At 33.5% G+C, this 15,102-nt stretch overlaps 1 protein-coding gene across 1 annotated transcript in view; it reads right to left on the bottom strand.

The window, feature by feature from the left end:
* The window catches only part of LOC136980705 (programmed cell death protein 4-like), a 51,074-nt gene that overhangs the window by 19,591 nt on the left and 16,381 nt on the right, over positions 1 to 15,102 (bottom strand). Inside the window, exon 3 of the mRNA XM_067276894.1 lies at positions 465 to 578. Coding sequence (XP_067132995.1) covers positions 465 to 578 — 114 coding nt within the window. The remainder of the gene's footprint in view (positions 1 to 464; positions 579 to 15,102) is intronic.

Here is a 15,102-nt window from a genome sequence, read left to right on the forward strand (position 1 = left end):
TCTTATGTAATTATTTATATTTAAATCTAATTCAGAATGTTTTTAGTAAATCTTTTAATGTATGTATTAAACTTGTACTTTATCATCTACAGTATTGTGAATTAGGAATGTAGTACAAGTAAGTGTATTTTAAGTGAGTTTCTTTTTATAAGATCATATTTTATTCTAATTAATAATATTTTTAATGTTCAGGAAGATGCCAAAGAGGGATAATATAAACTTCGATCCAAAATACATTTGTATGTTTTTCTGTATTGAGAAAGAATAATTTGGTCAGTTTTAACTGGATATTACAGTAACTGGTGACACCTGAAGTAGTATGCTAGCTTGACTTATAGCGGATACAACAAAATATACAACAGTTCCCCAAAAAGTGTTTAAACAAATACTTTTGTGAAATTTTTGATTTTTGATATATCTTTTATTCATATTTTCTATTTCAATTACTTTAAAAGTAAGATTACCATTACTTCCTGGGTATCACCATTTTCAAAATATTCTTGCAAAATTGGATCAATATTTCTTTCAAATTCTTCTTCAGTTAATTCAGGAACAATAGACTCAAATTCACAGCTTCCCTAGAAATTAAGTAACCAGGTTTTAAACATGAATATAAAAATATCAAAAATGTAAATGTTGAAAAACAAGATGTAAAGAATAATAAACAAAATAATAATTACAGTATGTATTAACAGAAAATATATAATACTATCCCTTTGTTATCTGATAATAGTAACTAATAAATTAACAGTATTTAATTGATCCTGAGTCTCAATGGGTTAAGGTCTTAATGTGTGATCATCTTTCTACAGAAATTTGACAGCATTATTACATTTTTGTTTGTCATATAAATAATAAAATGAACTGATAAATAATAATATAAAAATGCAATGAATTAATACATTTCATAAGTTCAACTATTTTTAATGAATTTCACGATTTAAAAATATTTTAAAAATTTATGCAGATTTCTCAGAAGAAGGTTTTATGCTATTTTCAATTATAACTTACAATTTTTTTCTATCTAACACTTTTCTAATAGTATCTTCAAAAATTTTGGTAATTTTGATTTGAAATATGCTTTTGAAATGTTTCCAATTTCAACTTTCTCATTTAAAGATTTTGTAGAAATTAATAGCAAAATAAAAATTAAAAGAAAAAATACAATACTAGAAAATCTAAAAGGAATTTACTAATTGATTCTTTAAATAAATTTATGCTGTGTAAATAATGCAAAATGTAAATAATAGTTATTCTAATGAAAAAAATGATAACTTATGTATAAATTGCTTTTCTGTAATTTTGTGTAATTCCATCTAATTTCTATTTATCTTAATAATAATTTAGCTATCTGAATAAGAGATTTGTATAATGTCAACTATTATCATTTTCTCTCTATATTATATTTATGTTTTATTGAATATAATAAATACAAACTCTCTAGACAACATCATATGATAAAATAAATATATGAAATAATAAAAATGATAAAAGTTTAAAAAGCTAAAATGGGGTTGGAAATTACTTTAATTTAAAAATATATGAAATACAAGAAAAACTCCCAGCCTTTTCCAATTTCAGAAATGGTTAAAACATTCAAACAACAGTCAAATCAAGAAAAGATTATTTTAATTCATACACTTCATCATATAATTATAAGTTACCTATCAAATGCATTTTGCCAAAGCAACAGTACTTCAGTCTAATCAGTGATAAAACAATTCAATCCACATATAGTGTATTTATAGTTTACAAATCTATCCCAACATTAATCCCATTGTTTAAAATTATTATTATTTATATCATCCTTATTTATTAGCTGTAAGATAATTTCTAAAAAAATTTTTTTAGAAATTATTTTTATAACTCGATAAAGCAATTCAAACTCCAATGCATACAAATAATTAAGTTAGAAAGAAATTCTTTTATATATAATCATCATTATATAACATTTATAACTGTATCTAGAATTTAGACAAATGCTACAAAACTGAGTATTATCAAATACAGACATATCACAGAGATATGACTTGAAAACAATAATGATAATCTGGTTATCTACAAAAAATGGAAAAAACATGAAAACACAACAACAAAATTCACACAAATTTACAATAAAAGAATTTTATAATACATGTAATTATAAATTATATAATGTTTGTTTTTATAATAGATAAAAACATAATATTGAATTGATGTCATGTGAAGGTGTGTTGCAAAAGTATAAGGCCACTACAACATTTTGGAATAATAAATTTTTATCACACAAACTATATTAATTCTTGTCACTAATTTTTTGTTTAAAAGAATTACTTATTCTATTTACAATCAAAAATAATGTGTTGCAAAAATAAACAGCCAGTTGCATTTTTGAACAATTTATCAAAAAAAATTTACTATTACCTGTAATTTAGTAATTATAAAGAGATGGCAGCACACCAAAATTGCAAATAGAGGCATAATTTAATTTATATCATAATTAACTGTTGTGACATCTCTACCTATTGTTAAAATTACTTAAGTCTTAAAGTGCCTTTGAATGTAGTTGAATCAGGGCACTACATTAGGCTGGAAGCTTTTCTAGAGCTATTGCAAAGTAGCTGAAGTGATCTCGTTGTATTGTAGCCAATTATATTAAACGTAATGTGCAATATAGAAAAAAAAAAAGAAATAAATAGGATGACCTTCCAAGTTGACAAGAAAGCAAAAATCAGCAATTATTTGAGAAATATTGATAACAGGAACATCATTAGGTAAAAACATGTTAGCATCAAAGGCCTGATGCTAACATTCCCAAATCCACAGAGTTCCCAGATGGTAAAATCAACAAAACATCTAGTGTATAAAAACAGAAAAGTAGCACCATATCTAAAACAATAACACTAACAAAAAGACTGATATGGGCCAAAGGTAAGATGTCATGGACTTCAAAATGGTGTAAAGTTATTTGTACTGATAAAAAAAAAAGTTCAATTTGGATGGTCCCAGTGGTTGGCAATTTTATTGGCACAATCTTAGGAGAGAGGCATTTTTCTTTATCAAGTGTCAGCAAGGAGGGGACTTATGATCAGGGCAAGTTTTGGTTGGTCTGGAAAAATCAATTTAACAGTCATGAATGACTGAATGAAGGCAGTAGGGTATCAAAATCTCTTGGATGTATATCTTCTGTCATTTGGAGTAGAAAAATGTTTGTCTATTCTAGCAATTGCAAGAAGATAATGCACCAACCTACATTGCAAACTTCACTTATAAACAATGTTCCCTCTAAGCCGCGCAGCCGCGCACTGCTCAAATTGTTGCTGTGCACGAGAATTTGTGCGCCACACAGGTGAGCATGCACACTGATTTAAATTGTCGTTTACTTATTTCTCACTCTGTCTGCAACATGATTATTGCTACGTATATTTCGATTAAATACATTAAATCATTGACAAAATATAATATTTTGTATGGGAGTATGTTTTAAAATAAATTTGAATCTCTACTTTATAATTAATTATTTTAATTTTTATAGGAAAAATAAGATTTTTTATATATATATGCTCAGAAGAATTTTTTGCTCAAAATCTGCGCAGCAAAAATTTTTTTGCTCAGAGAAATACATGTTCTGCTCAGCTACAATAAAAATTAGAGGGAACATTTCTTATAAATGATTACTGAATAATGGCATTCAGGTCATGGATTGTCCTCCCTATTCCCAGAATTTGAATCCCATAGAAAATCTATAGATTCTAATAGCTAAAAGTATGTATGCAGTAGAAAACAATACCACAATATTGAACAACTCAAAGCTGTAGGAAAAAAAAATTAATTTAAATATGCTGCAAAACCTTGTTAACTCAATGAAAGATAGTGTTTACAAGGTTATTTTGAAAAATGGTAGTCTCACTTGCTATTAAATGTTACTGGCTTTATATTTTACACCATTATTTTTTAATAAAAAATTTATGTTTTCATTTTTATTTTTAATTGTAAAAGAATTACTTATTCTATTTACATCTACATTTATTCTTGTCACTAATTTTTTGTTTAAGTGTAATAAAAATTTATTATTCCAAAAATTGAGGCAGTCTTATATTTTTGCAATGCACATTACCTTATGTTGCATAGTGCTGTAATTTTTTTTTTTTAAATATAATATTATGATATAAAATAGTTTCAATATTTTTCTAAATTATCAGTATAATTTTGTTATCAGTTGTTTTTAAAATTACTGATAAAAATCCTCTATCAAACAAACTGAGAAATTAAACACATGATTCCACTAAAAGTAAAAACTTTATATATGATAATAATTTTAAGTAAAAATTCTAATTATGACAATTTTGTCAAATTTTATGAAATATTTTATTTTACAAGACAAAATTTTAACAAATTAGAAAGAAGCATAAATAATTATCAAAGTAATACAGTTATCTCAATAGCTAGAAATAAATATATCAAAAGTAATAATTTCTTCAGAAGTTAACAACAACTAAAAAGAAATATTTGTCATGAAAGTTTTTAAACTGCAGTATAGTTCAATTTTATTTGAAAATAAATTTCTTACAAATTAGAAAAATCTCATAATAATAATAAACGAGCAATTACTTATTTTGACGATATCACAATATCAGGGTGCAATTTTTAATCATATTTTTAATTTATTTCATTTAAAATATATGCTCTTCACTTCGAATTAGTAGTGTCTTTCCCCTGTACATCATACTTTTCCTGTTAGCAATAGAGTCAGCCAGTCATCTATGTAACTCTGTTCTGGGGAAAGTTTTTGAACTGAAATAACATGACTTCCAGCCCAGACCAGAAGTTTGTAAATAGTTAATCAGGATCTCCTGCCCCTAAGCTTTCCATATTTGGTCCCAACTTTCATCTATCTTACTTATCTTACTACGTTCTCTACATTAACCAGTTGTTTGCGGGGTACTACCATTGGAGAAACCAGTTTTAGTTAAACTGTTGCACTGTACTCCAGCTGGAGTAAGTGTCAATTTTTTTTCATAATTAACTAGGTGGTGGCAACTTAAGCACTGATTGGCTTTTATCTATATAGACTAAGTCTGTTTCAATGAATAAGATATTTGTTACCACCCCATATTTTTAAATTTACCCACAAAACTTCTCCTTTCCATGTTAAGTCTATGGGAGACCCCTCCATTTGACAATAAAATCCTCATTAGCATGCCTGTTGAGCTCTAATTGGTATATTATAGCTAAATGATTATCCTTTAACGAATAAGCATCGACTTGGGTTTGTGGGGTGGGAACTTTCTTGGAAAAAGTTATACTTTCTCAGAGCTACATTGTCAGCTACAAACATAAACAAACAATTATAAATCATTATTTTCATCTATTTTTAGCTTGAATTTAATCAATTTTTATGTATATTTATCCTATTTAACAAATAAGCATGTTTTTTAAACCATCCAGCCATAAATCTTTCAAAAAACAAAGTACTTCCAGTTAGCATGGTACTTCTGTAATACATAAGAAATACATGTATAGTTGTTAATGCAGTAAAGTAATAATTGCTTATTATAGTCTACTATTAGTACAATAGTGTAAATAACGTATAAATAGAATCAAATACACATCATCAATAATAAAAGTGTATTGACCTATATTTAGAAAAGCCAACTCCCAAGCCGGTAGGCATTATAATCTATAGGCCATATTATTTCTCTACATTGATTTAGAAAGCTGCAATTTTTTTATTTGACAGAAAATAGACATATCTAAGTAACATATATAACAAATTAATGGAATATTTATAAAAAACAAATTTTTAAAAATATTTTAATATCTTAAATTTTATTAATTTTTTTAAACGTACATAATATTTTGAAGTTAACATTCGTAAAGTGTAATAAGTATGTATTATAAAACCGAAAACAGATCATGTCTACGACAATTTTTAAGCGAGATATTGCAAATTGAAAAACCACTTTAAAAACCACAAAATGTCTATGCAACAGTGATTTTGTTTCAGGTTATTGAGACTTACAGCTGACAAGTTAAGGAAAGATAGACAAATAAACGGACAACAGTGGACACAGCAACACAATTTTTTCAAATTGCAGCCCAAAAAGTAACAATATGAAAGAGTTTTATCAAAAATACTGTAAAAAGTATCTCAGCATAATAAATAACATATCCTGGAGTATGAATTTATGATTATTATTATTTAACCATTATTATATGTAATTTAACTTATTTTTAATTATTATAAATTTAAATGTTGAATTAAGTTAAAATTCAGCCTAAATTTAACAAATTTCAATTAAAGTTTATAAAATAAACTTCTTATCTTTTTTTACTTTTTCAAATTATAATATACTAGGGCAGTGATTCCCAAACTGTGCACTGCAGCATCCAGGGACATTACAGCCAGATTAATCATTATTTTAATTATTAGTAATGCCCTGACATCATTGATGAAATGTATTTTTTGTATTCTTGCTTAAATTGTTTTATCTTGAAATCCATCTCACTAGAACTTTTTAAATAAATAAAACCTTTTTCTGTTTTTTCCCCCAAAATTAAGTTATCTTTTATTCCTGTTAATAGAAAAAAGACAAAGAAAAGGTTTTTTTTTATGAGACTATTTCATGAGTTAAAATTTGTGCAATATGTGCATGTGTAGCATATAAACATAATTATACCTTTTTTCAAACAAAGATTTTGAATACAACTAAAAATTATCTGCCTGAAGACACATTTTATAGCAGGTCACTAGCAAATATAGCACTGTTTATGCATAATTAACACCTGTGTGTTATTTTGTTCTCTCTTGTTAAAACATAATTATATTATATACATTTTACATAATATAAATATACTATTTATTATTTTCCTAATGATCATTATTTCTTTGTATTATAATTAAATAATATAAACAAATAAATGTACTCTTAAATAGAAGTTCTACCTAGACTGGGTTTACCTGCTCCAAAAAAATATACGTATATATATAATGTTATATGGTACTGGAGAACTGTTGCCAGATGACATTACATTGCTGGAAAGGAGTAGAAGGCCCAACCTTACAGCATAGCCTTTAAAAAGGAACAATGAAGAGTTTTACAAGAAGTGAAAAAGAGGAAGCAAAGAAAAGACTAATAGGAAAGTGTGAAACATGAGACCTCAGAGCACCCAGTTGGTTCCATTAATTGAAATTAACAAAATGTACAAAACATGGGGCATAGCTCATAAGCAAACGGTGAATATAAAGGAATTACAGAAAGGTGTGGATGCCCAAGGGGCTGCCTCACCATGGTGAGGCAGGTGTGGCAATATACAAATAGCAGCAACATGAATGGCCAAACACCTGGTGGTGACAATGGGGCTGCCAAGTAACAAACAAACCGAAACAAAATTTACATGAAAATAATAAAAACAAAAGAAAATGATACAAAGACAAGTGGTTGAGCACTTCTCAACCTAGGACCCATAAACAGCCTGCACTTAGGCCCAATGGGTTAACAAATGGTGGCCTGCAGATGACAGCAACCCGGAAGGGCAATCACTTTGCTACCAGGAACAGCCAAAAACAAACAAACCCATAAAAACAAATAAATGCATTTGTACAAAAGAAGGGTGGGAGAACACATCCCACCCATCTTTGGGCCCATAAAATGGTCTATACTTAGACCCGATGGGTAAACAAACAGTGAGCCCGAGATGAAAACAATGTGAAAGGCCACCCCTGGGGCTTGGGGGCTGCCCAAATACAAAGAAAACCTGAACAAATAAAACAGATCATCATATAACTACAGATAGAAAACTCCCTTAACGGCCTCTTGGCCAAGGTAATATAGAGAACATATTGTACAAGGAGAAGTAGACCAATACTTAGAAACATGGGGCTGTGACCTCAATGTTGATGACAAAAGTCCTCAGAGCACTGTAGGTCTTTTTGTTAAGAAAAAGTCTAATAGTTGTAGCTCATGATGGTATATGGAGTCGATGAGGGTTTTCCATTGTGAGGTGTACTTGCTGCACACCTCACAGTGGAAAACACTCATCGACTGACGGTAACGAGAAGGCCTTCCTCACAAGGAGGTTGGCCCTCTCATTACCATCTATGCCTGACTGGCCCCTTATCCATTAGAAGGATAATGTAAGGCCTGCCGACTCAAGGCGCTGAAGATAGGTCAAGATACATTTAATGATTGTGTACTTAGTATTTAACTTACGAATTTGAAAGCAAGCAGTCCTGCTATTGTTATAGATAACAATTGGATTTTTGAAATTTTTGTGGAGTGCTTCTACATACTGAAGTACCTTTAGGACTGCCAAGCTCTCGACTTAATTTATTGCCAGATGACAGCAGGTTAAAGGAGTCACAAGTCACATAAGTTTGGGAACCACTGTCTTAGAGAAATGATTCCTGAAATAAATCTTTGACAGAAAATGAAACTATAGAAAATTTTCATTTCTAACATGTAAAAAAATATGTTCAAAATTTTATTCTGGCTCTATTAAACAAATATTGAGTCAGCTTTAACAGAAGCAGTTAACCATTAAATATACCCACATAAATTTAGTCACAATGCATACAACTTTTGACAAAAGAGACTTAAAACAAATATAAAAATATTTGCAGTAAAATAATTGGAAATATCTCATTTTTCTAATATTTTATTTCAGGTTAAACACATAATGAGAAATAACTTTTCTACTACTGAAAATAAAATTTATCAATCAATTTTAAATTAAGGAAAACTATTTTAATACTATTAATATCATTAAAAATTTAACAGGATATTCTAAAAATTCATCTGAATAGCATTTATCCCAAATTGTTCCAGAATTCCATAACACAAGAAATGATTTACATTGAAAATATCTTTTACAAGGCTAAATAGTCATTTTCAGATCCTTAATACTTAAGTAATTTCAAATACTTCTTTGTTATTTTAGTGTAAACTAAAAATATATTACAAATGCATTTCTCAATGAATCTTCTAAGAAAAAATTACTTAGACAAGTTGCTCTAAGTTTGAAAAAAGTATTTAAAAAAATAATAATTATGTTTTATTATGTTTGTTATGAGCTATAACAAACATAATAGAGGAGGGAGTATATGGAGACAAATAAGAAGAACCAAGAAATTGGCTTGCAGATGAGCATGTTATTTTACTAAGGGTGGATAAGAACAGGGCACTGGTTCTACTCAAGGAGGAGACATACAAGGCAATATTGAGGCAATACATCATAGATACAGACTGTGAGCAGGTTACAGAGAATTATGTGGACAAGTTACAGGCATGTGTTGTTCAGTTCATAAGCACACCCCTTGCGAAAACGCAAGGCCTAAACAGGGCGGTGGTTGCGTCATCGGACACACCCAGCCTCTTTGCTTTCGTGTAAACACATGTTGTTTGTATTTGGAAATTTTCTTTCAGTGAATGCAAGTGAATAAAGAGGATGGGTTAGATCTGACAAAATCATCATCACTGGGGATCAGTCATGGGGTATGAATACCAAACATCAGTCATTACAGTGGTTGGGAAAATCTTCATCATGACCCAAAAGGTGTGACAAGTTCGGTCAAATGAGATCTTGCTCACTTTTTTGTTCAATTCTGAAGGTATCACTTTATCATCATAAACACTATCTTGAGGTAAAGAAATGTCTTCATGAAGCAGTGAGAAAGAAAAGACCAACTGCTTGGAGAGAGCAGCATCATGACAATGCATCCACCCACACATTACTGCTGTCGTGTCAGGCCCATCCTAGTCTCGTGTAATGATTAATTTTCGTAACTCTCACCTGACCGTCTTGTTCGTACGCCAGGTTCCCTGTCGTATGTCCAATCACGCAAAAAAGTCCACTAAATCTGTCTTTAGATTTTATTCACACAAAACAAAAATCAACTATTTACATTAATTCGGTTACAAGAGCATTCCACTATGTTCCCACGCCTTTTGGAACTTAACAACTTTTTTCTTGATGTTGCCAACTCTCGACAAAAAACCAAAATTCCCGCCATCTAGTGGGATGAATGGGTCATCCTCCCACCCTTGATTTTGTCAGTCAAAATCAAAATTAAATTAAATTTAAATATAACAAACACATATAGTACTAATTGAATGAGTTCGAATCAGTCTACAAATCCAGCCGATTGGGAGCCTTTAAGGGTCTGCCCCTTTTTGAGACTCGAGAATTCTCAGATGAGGTGGTCACATCACTCCCTGTAGTGGCAGAGATCATTCGGGACCGATCATAGGTCCTCTCGCAATCGTTTTCAGTAGAGTCTACAGTCTTGCCACGAAATTCGTTTCGCATAACATACTTTTCATCCACCGAAGAGATTTCCAAGGGATACAGTCTCCTAACAGGACGGATGAGAAATCCAACCTGTGTTTTTATTTTGGCTACTCTTACCAATCCATCTTTACCTGGATAGATCTCGACAACTTTCGCCAGAGGCCAATCAAGTCGCTTTTGGTTGTCATGCCCAACCAAGACAATATCTCCCACAGCAATTACTTTAGCACCCTTGGCTACCCCCTTCGGGTTTTGCAATTGTCCCAGGTACTCAATTCGAAATCTATTTCGTAAATCTTTTCTCAACTTGCATAAATAACGAAATCTCTTCCCAAGATTTACCTTTTCCAAGTGGTTTAAATCGGGAAGTCCAGTTTCCTTTATCCCTTGCAGAAACATATTAGGAGTCAACGGGATTAAATCTTCAGTATCTTCTGAGAGTGTAGTAAGTGGTCGAGAGTTCATCAAACCCTGTACCTCACAGATAATTGTGTAGAGCTCTTCGTATGTTAACGAGGCTCGTCCCAAAATTCTCCTCATAATCTGCTTTACACACCCTACCAACCTTTCCCACCAGCCACCCCACCAAGGCGAAGCTGGGGGAATGAACTTCCAGATAATGCTCTGAACAAGAATTTCATCTTTAATCTTCGTAAGTTCAGCCTCAGAGAAAATTTTGGCAGCACCGACAAAATTTGTACCGTTATCACTATAAATGACAGAAGGGCGTCCTCTTCTTGCCACAAATCGTCTGAATGTTTGCAGGAACGCCTTCGTTGAAAGAGACGTCAACAACTCGAGATGTACAGCCCTGTACACTGCACAAGTATACAGGACAATCCAACACTTCTGCTTATCCCTCAAGTACAGTGGACCAGCTAGATCAACGCCAGTAACCTCGAATGGCGCAGCATCTCTTATGCGATCCACAGGCAATGGCGGAGATTCAGGGTGGGCTGGAGACACAACAAATCTTCGACACCTAGAACATCGCAGTGTGATAAGCCGAATGTATTTTCTGCACCTCAGTATCCAGTATTTCTCGCGCAGATGATTCATTAAAATTTGAACACCAGCGTGGTTTAATTCTCTGTGTTTCCATTCTATCAATTTCTGTACAATATAGTGATTCCCAGGCAAGATAATGGGTAATCGGAAATCTTCACTATCTTTACTTCTGAATACGAGAGTTTTCACTCTCAAAAGACCTTCCTTGTCTATCACTGGGTGCAATTTTCGTAAACGGTTATCTATCCCCTTTGGAAATTCTTCTCTTTGAATCAGTTTCAGCAATACTAATTCAGCGTGCTTTATTTCCTTTACTGTGAGCCCCCCAGACATTCGAAGGGGTCGTCCTTTGAGATTTGAGGTAAACCGGTATATCCAAGCCGTTACTCGTAATATTTTCCAGTAAGTAGAATAATTCTCATAAAACTTTTCTGCTTTCTCTACATCCAGCGCAGAAATCACAGATTTTTTTCTTTCAGAGCTCACTATCTCCATGTCAGGCATTTCCTTCTGCCGAGGCCATTCTTCTACCGGTAAGCTTGTAAATTGAAGTGTCTCCCACCAGCGAGATTCGGCTAAAGTTCTTGCATTACAACCCCGAGATGGGAGATCTGCAGGGTTTAAGTATCCTGGAACGTGATTCCAGTCATCTGGACTACTTAAAGATCTAATTTCGTTTACTCTATTCATAACAAATGTAGCCCAGCATTCCTGATTCTTGATCCAATACAACGCATTCATGGAGTCAGTCCAATAAAGTGTTGATAATCGTTCAAGTGGGAAGTCCCCTTTAATAGTGTTCATCATTCTGACACCCAATAAACAGGCTAGAAGTTCAAGCCTTGAGATCGATACAGACCCTAAAGGTGCAACACGCGCACGAGCCTGTATCAACAGCCACTTTATGTTGCAGGTATCTGGCTGTCTGAGATAAATACAAGCGGCATAGGAGTACTGTGATGCATCACAAAATATATAAAATGAGAGTGGGACAGCTGTATTGTAGCTATTTACTATCCTTCTAGGAATTTTCACCTCCTTTAAAAATTTTAATTCTTTTATCCACTTTAGCAATCTTCTTTCTAAATCGTGCGGTAATGGGGTGTCCCAAGCTAACTTTCTTTTCCAACACTCTTGCATCAGAAGTTTTGGTATTAACGTCACTGGAGAAAGGAATCCAATTGGATCAAAAAGTTGACTCGCCAATGACAGAACCACTCTTTTTGTTAAAATTTCATCGTTAGGTACCCTAAGGTTTGCATCACAGTATAAAACGTCCTCTGAAATATTCCAATTCAATCCTAGCACACTGACTATTTCATCGGGCTGGATTTCCAAAGTTCCCAATGTCCTTTCATCGCCGTCGCAAACCGGTGACGTTTCTGTTTGTATACCATTGTATACCCAACCTCTTAAATCAAAGCATGCTAAACGCATGATTTCTCTAGACTGTCTCATAAAATTCACCAGCTCCTCTTTGGACTGACAACTCGTAACGCAGTTATCAACGTACATCGATTTCTTGAGTTTTAAAGCTGTTTCTTGCAGATGATCTGGAACATGGTTTAAGTGATAATTTAGAGTGGCTCCCAGGAGAAATGGACTCGAGTTTACTCCAAACACTACCCTGCGATGTCTGAAAACCTTTAATTTTCCAGGGTCGCCACCCTCCCACCACAAGAATCTGAGAAAGTTGCGATCCGCTTCACTTATTTCTATCTGCAAAAAAGCCTTTCGAATGTCAGCTATTACTCCGTATTCAAATAATCGAAATTTATTTAGAATACTGGGTATCAATTCAATGTAGTTAGGACCCTTTGCTAAACAATCGTTTAAAGAGACGTTGCCTCTTTCCTTAGCGGAGGCGTCGAAGACTGGACGAATCTTCGTCGTGGAATGCTCTTTGATGACCGCTCTGTGTGGAAGGTAATGGCAGTTAATCTCATTCGTTTTGACGTCTTTTATTTCTTCGATTATTTGTTCTTCAAGCCATTGCTTGAAGACTCCCTCGTAGGCATCGACCAGGTTCTTATTCTGTAGAGTTTTCACTGTAGATTTTAATCTTCGCTCGGCCAGAACCCTATTATCAGGCAGAGCTTGACAACCTTCTATCCAAGGCAAGGACACCATGTACCGACCATCGCTATCTCTCTTCAGCGTCTTTTCAAAATGTTCGATAGACGCTTGTTCCAGTTCCTTCTTTGATTGTTTTTCGGCAGGGTCCTTTATTCCAAGAATATCTAATTCCCAAAGATCAGGAATTCGCAAATCTCCAATTAACATCGAAGTGACAATCAAGTTTTCGGTTGGCTCGGAATGCTCCTTCGTGCGTCCTAAGATCGTCCAACCGAGTTTCGTTTCAATAGCAGTTAAACCTGATTTGAGTGTCCGGAGTCCTCCTGTCATTAGTTTGCCAGCGACATCCGCTCCTATGAGCAATTCAATGGGACCTTGACAATCGCTCAAGGATATCCCCATATTTGACAATTCATCCTGACACAGTTCCTGTGTAACTGGGGGCGTGGTCAGACAAATGGTCGATTGGTCCAAGACATCAAAATTACAACGATATTTATCGTCTACGCACGAGAGGTGTACCTTGTACACATCGTGTTCACAAATATCCGTACATGAACCTCCAAACAACGAATGTTTCAAATTTTCCTTTCTCATTGGTTGGTAACCGACTCTTTCTGCAGTGCTCTTCAAGATATAGGATCTCTGGGAGGCAGTATCAATAATTGCACGGATTTTGAGACACCTTTCCTCTCCCCTCAGAATCACAACCAAAGTCTGTAGCAAGACACGTGGAGTTGATGACACATTAGCCAATGCCTGCTCACATACTGGGGAGGCGCCGTCACCTTCACCAACAGAAGCATTGTTGGGAGATACCTTTCGGCTATTCCTACAGAGAAGAACGTGATGCGGTTTGCCACAAACTGTACAACTACACTTTGCTCTACATGAAGAAGATATGTGATTCAGTTTTAAGCATTTAAAACAAGCTCCTCGCTTTATAAGGATTTGTTTCCTTTGATCTAAAGTCAAATTTTCCGCCTTCCTGCACTCAGCGCTAGCATGGGATTTCTCACAGAATACACACTGCTGATCCCTGAATGGTTTCTCTTGAGCAGAAGTCAAAAGTTCCATACCAGTTGGAACAGTCTTGTTATAGGGAGAAGCAGCCTTAATTTTACTTTGTACTACCTTCTTGGTTTTGTTCTGAAAGCCAAACCCACTTGTGGCTAAGGAAATTTTCTCCTCGCTTTCAATTTCATTACGCAAAAACTGCATCAGAGTTTCTAACTTGTTGAAATTCTCTCTTCCAGACTTGAGTAGCATCGAATTTAGGTGTCTTTCCCAAATTCTCAAGAGGTCGGTCGGTAAGCTAGATTCAACTAAAGGGTAGAGCATTGAAGCACACTTATCCGTAGTAACACCAAGCATTTTAAGGGATCGTAGTTGTGTCTCGATACGATCATAAAGTTTCACAATTGGCAATTTGTGCTCTTGCCCCAATGCATTATTCAGTACTAGACTCAGGAGCTCTCTCACGTAAACCTCGATGAGCACATCTTCTCTTCCGAAACGCGAATTTAAACACTCAATTGCTTGCGAGTAATGCTCGGCTGTCACGGGGAACGATTCAATTACTTCCCTGGCCCTTGAGCCCTTCAGAGTCGACTGAATGAGGTATTGAAATTTATCCAAATCCGAAATATTGGGATCTTCATGTATTTTCTTAAATAGTCCCCAAAAGGAAAGATAATTTTTCAAATTGCCATCAAATTTTTGCAATTCAATCTTTGGTAACTTAAAATT

Source organism: Centruroides vittatus, unplaced genomic scaffold (assembly GCF_030686945.1).
Source record: "Centruroides vittatus isolate TY-2023 unplaced genomic scaffold, ASM3068694v2 contig_717, whole genome shotgun sequence".
NCBI lineage: Eukaryota > Metazoa > Arthropoda > Arachnida > Scorpiones > Buthidae > Centruroides > Centruroides vittatus.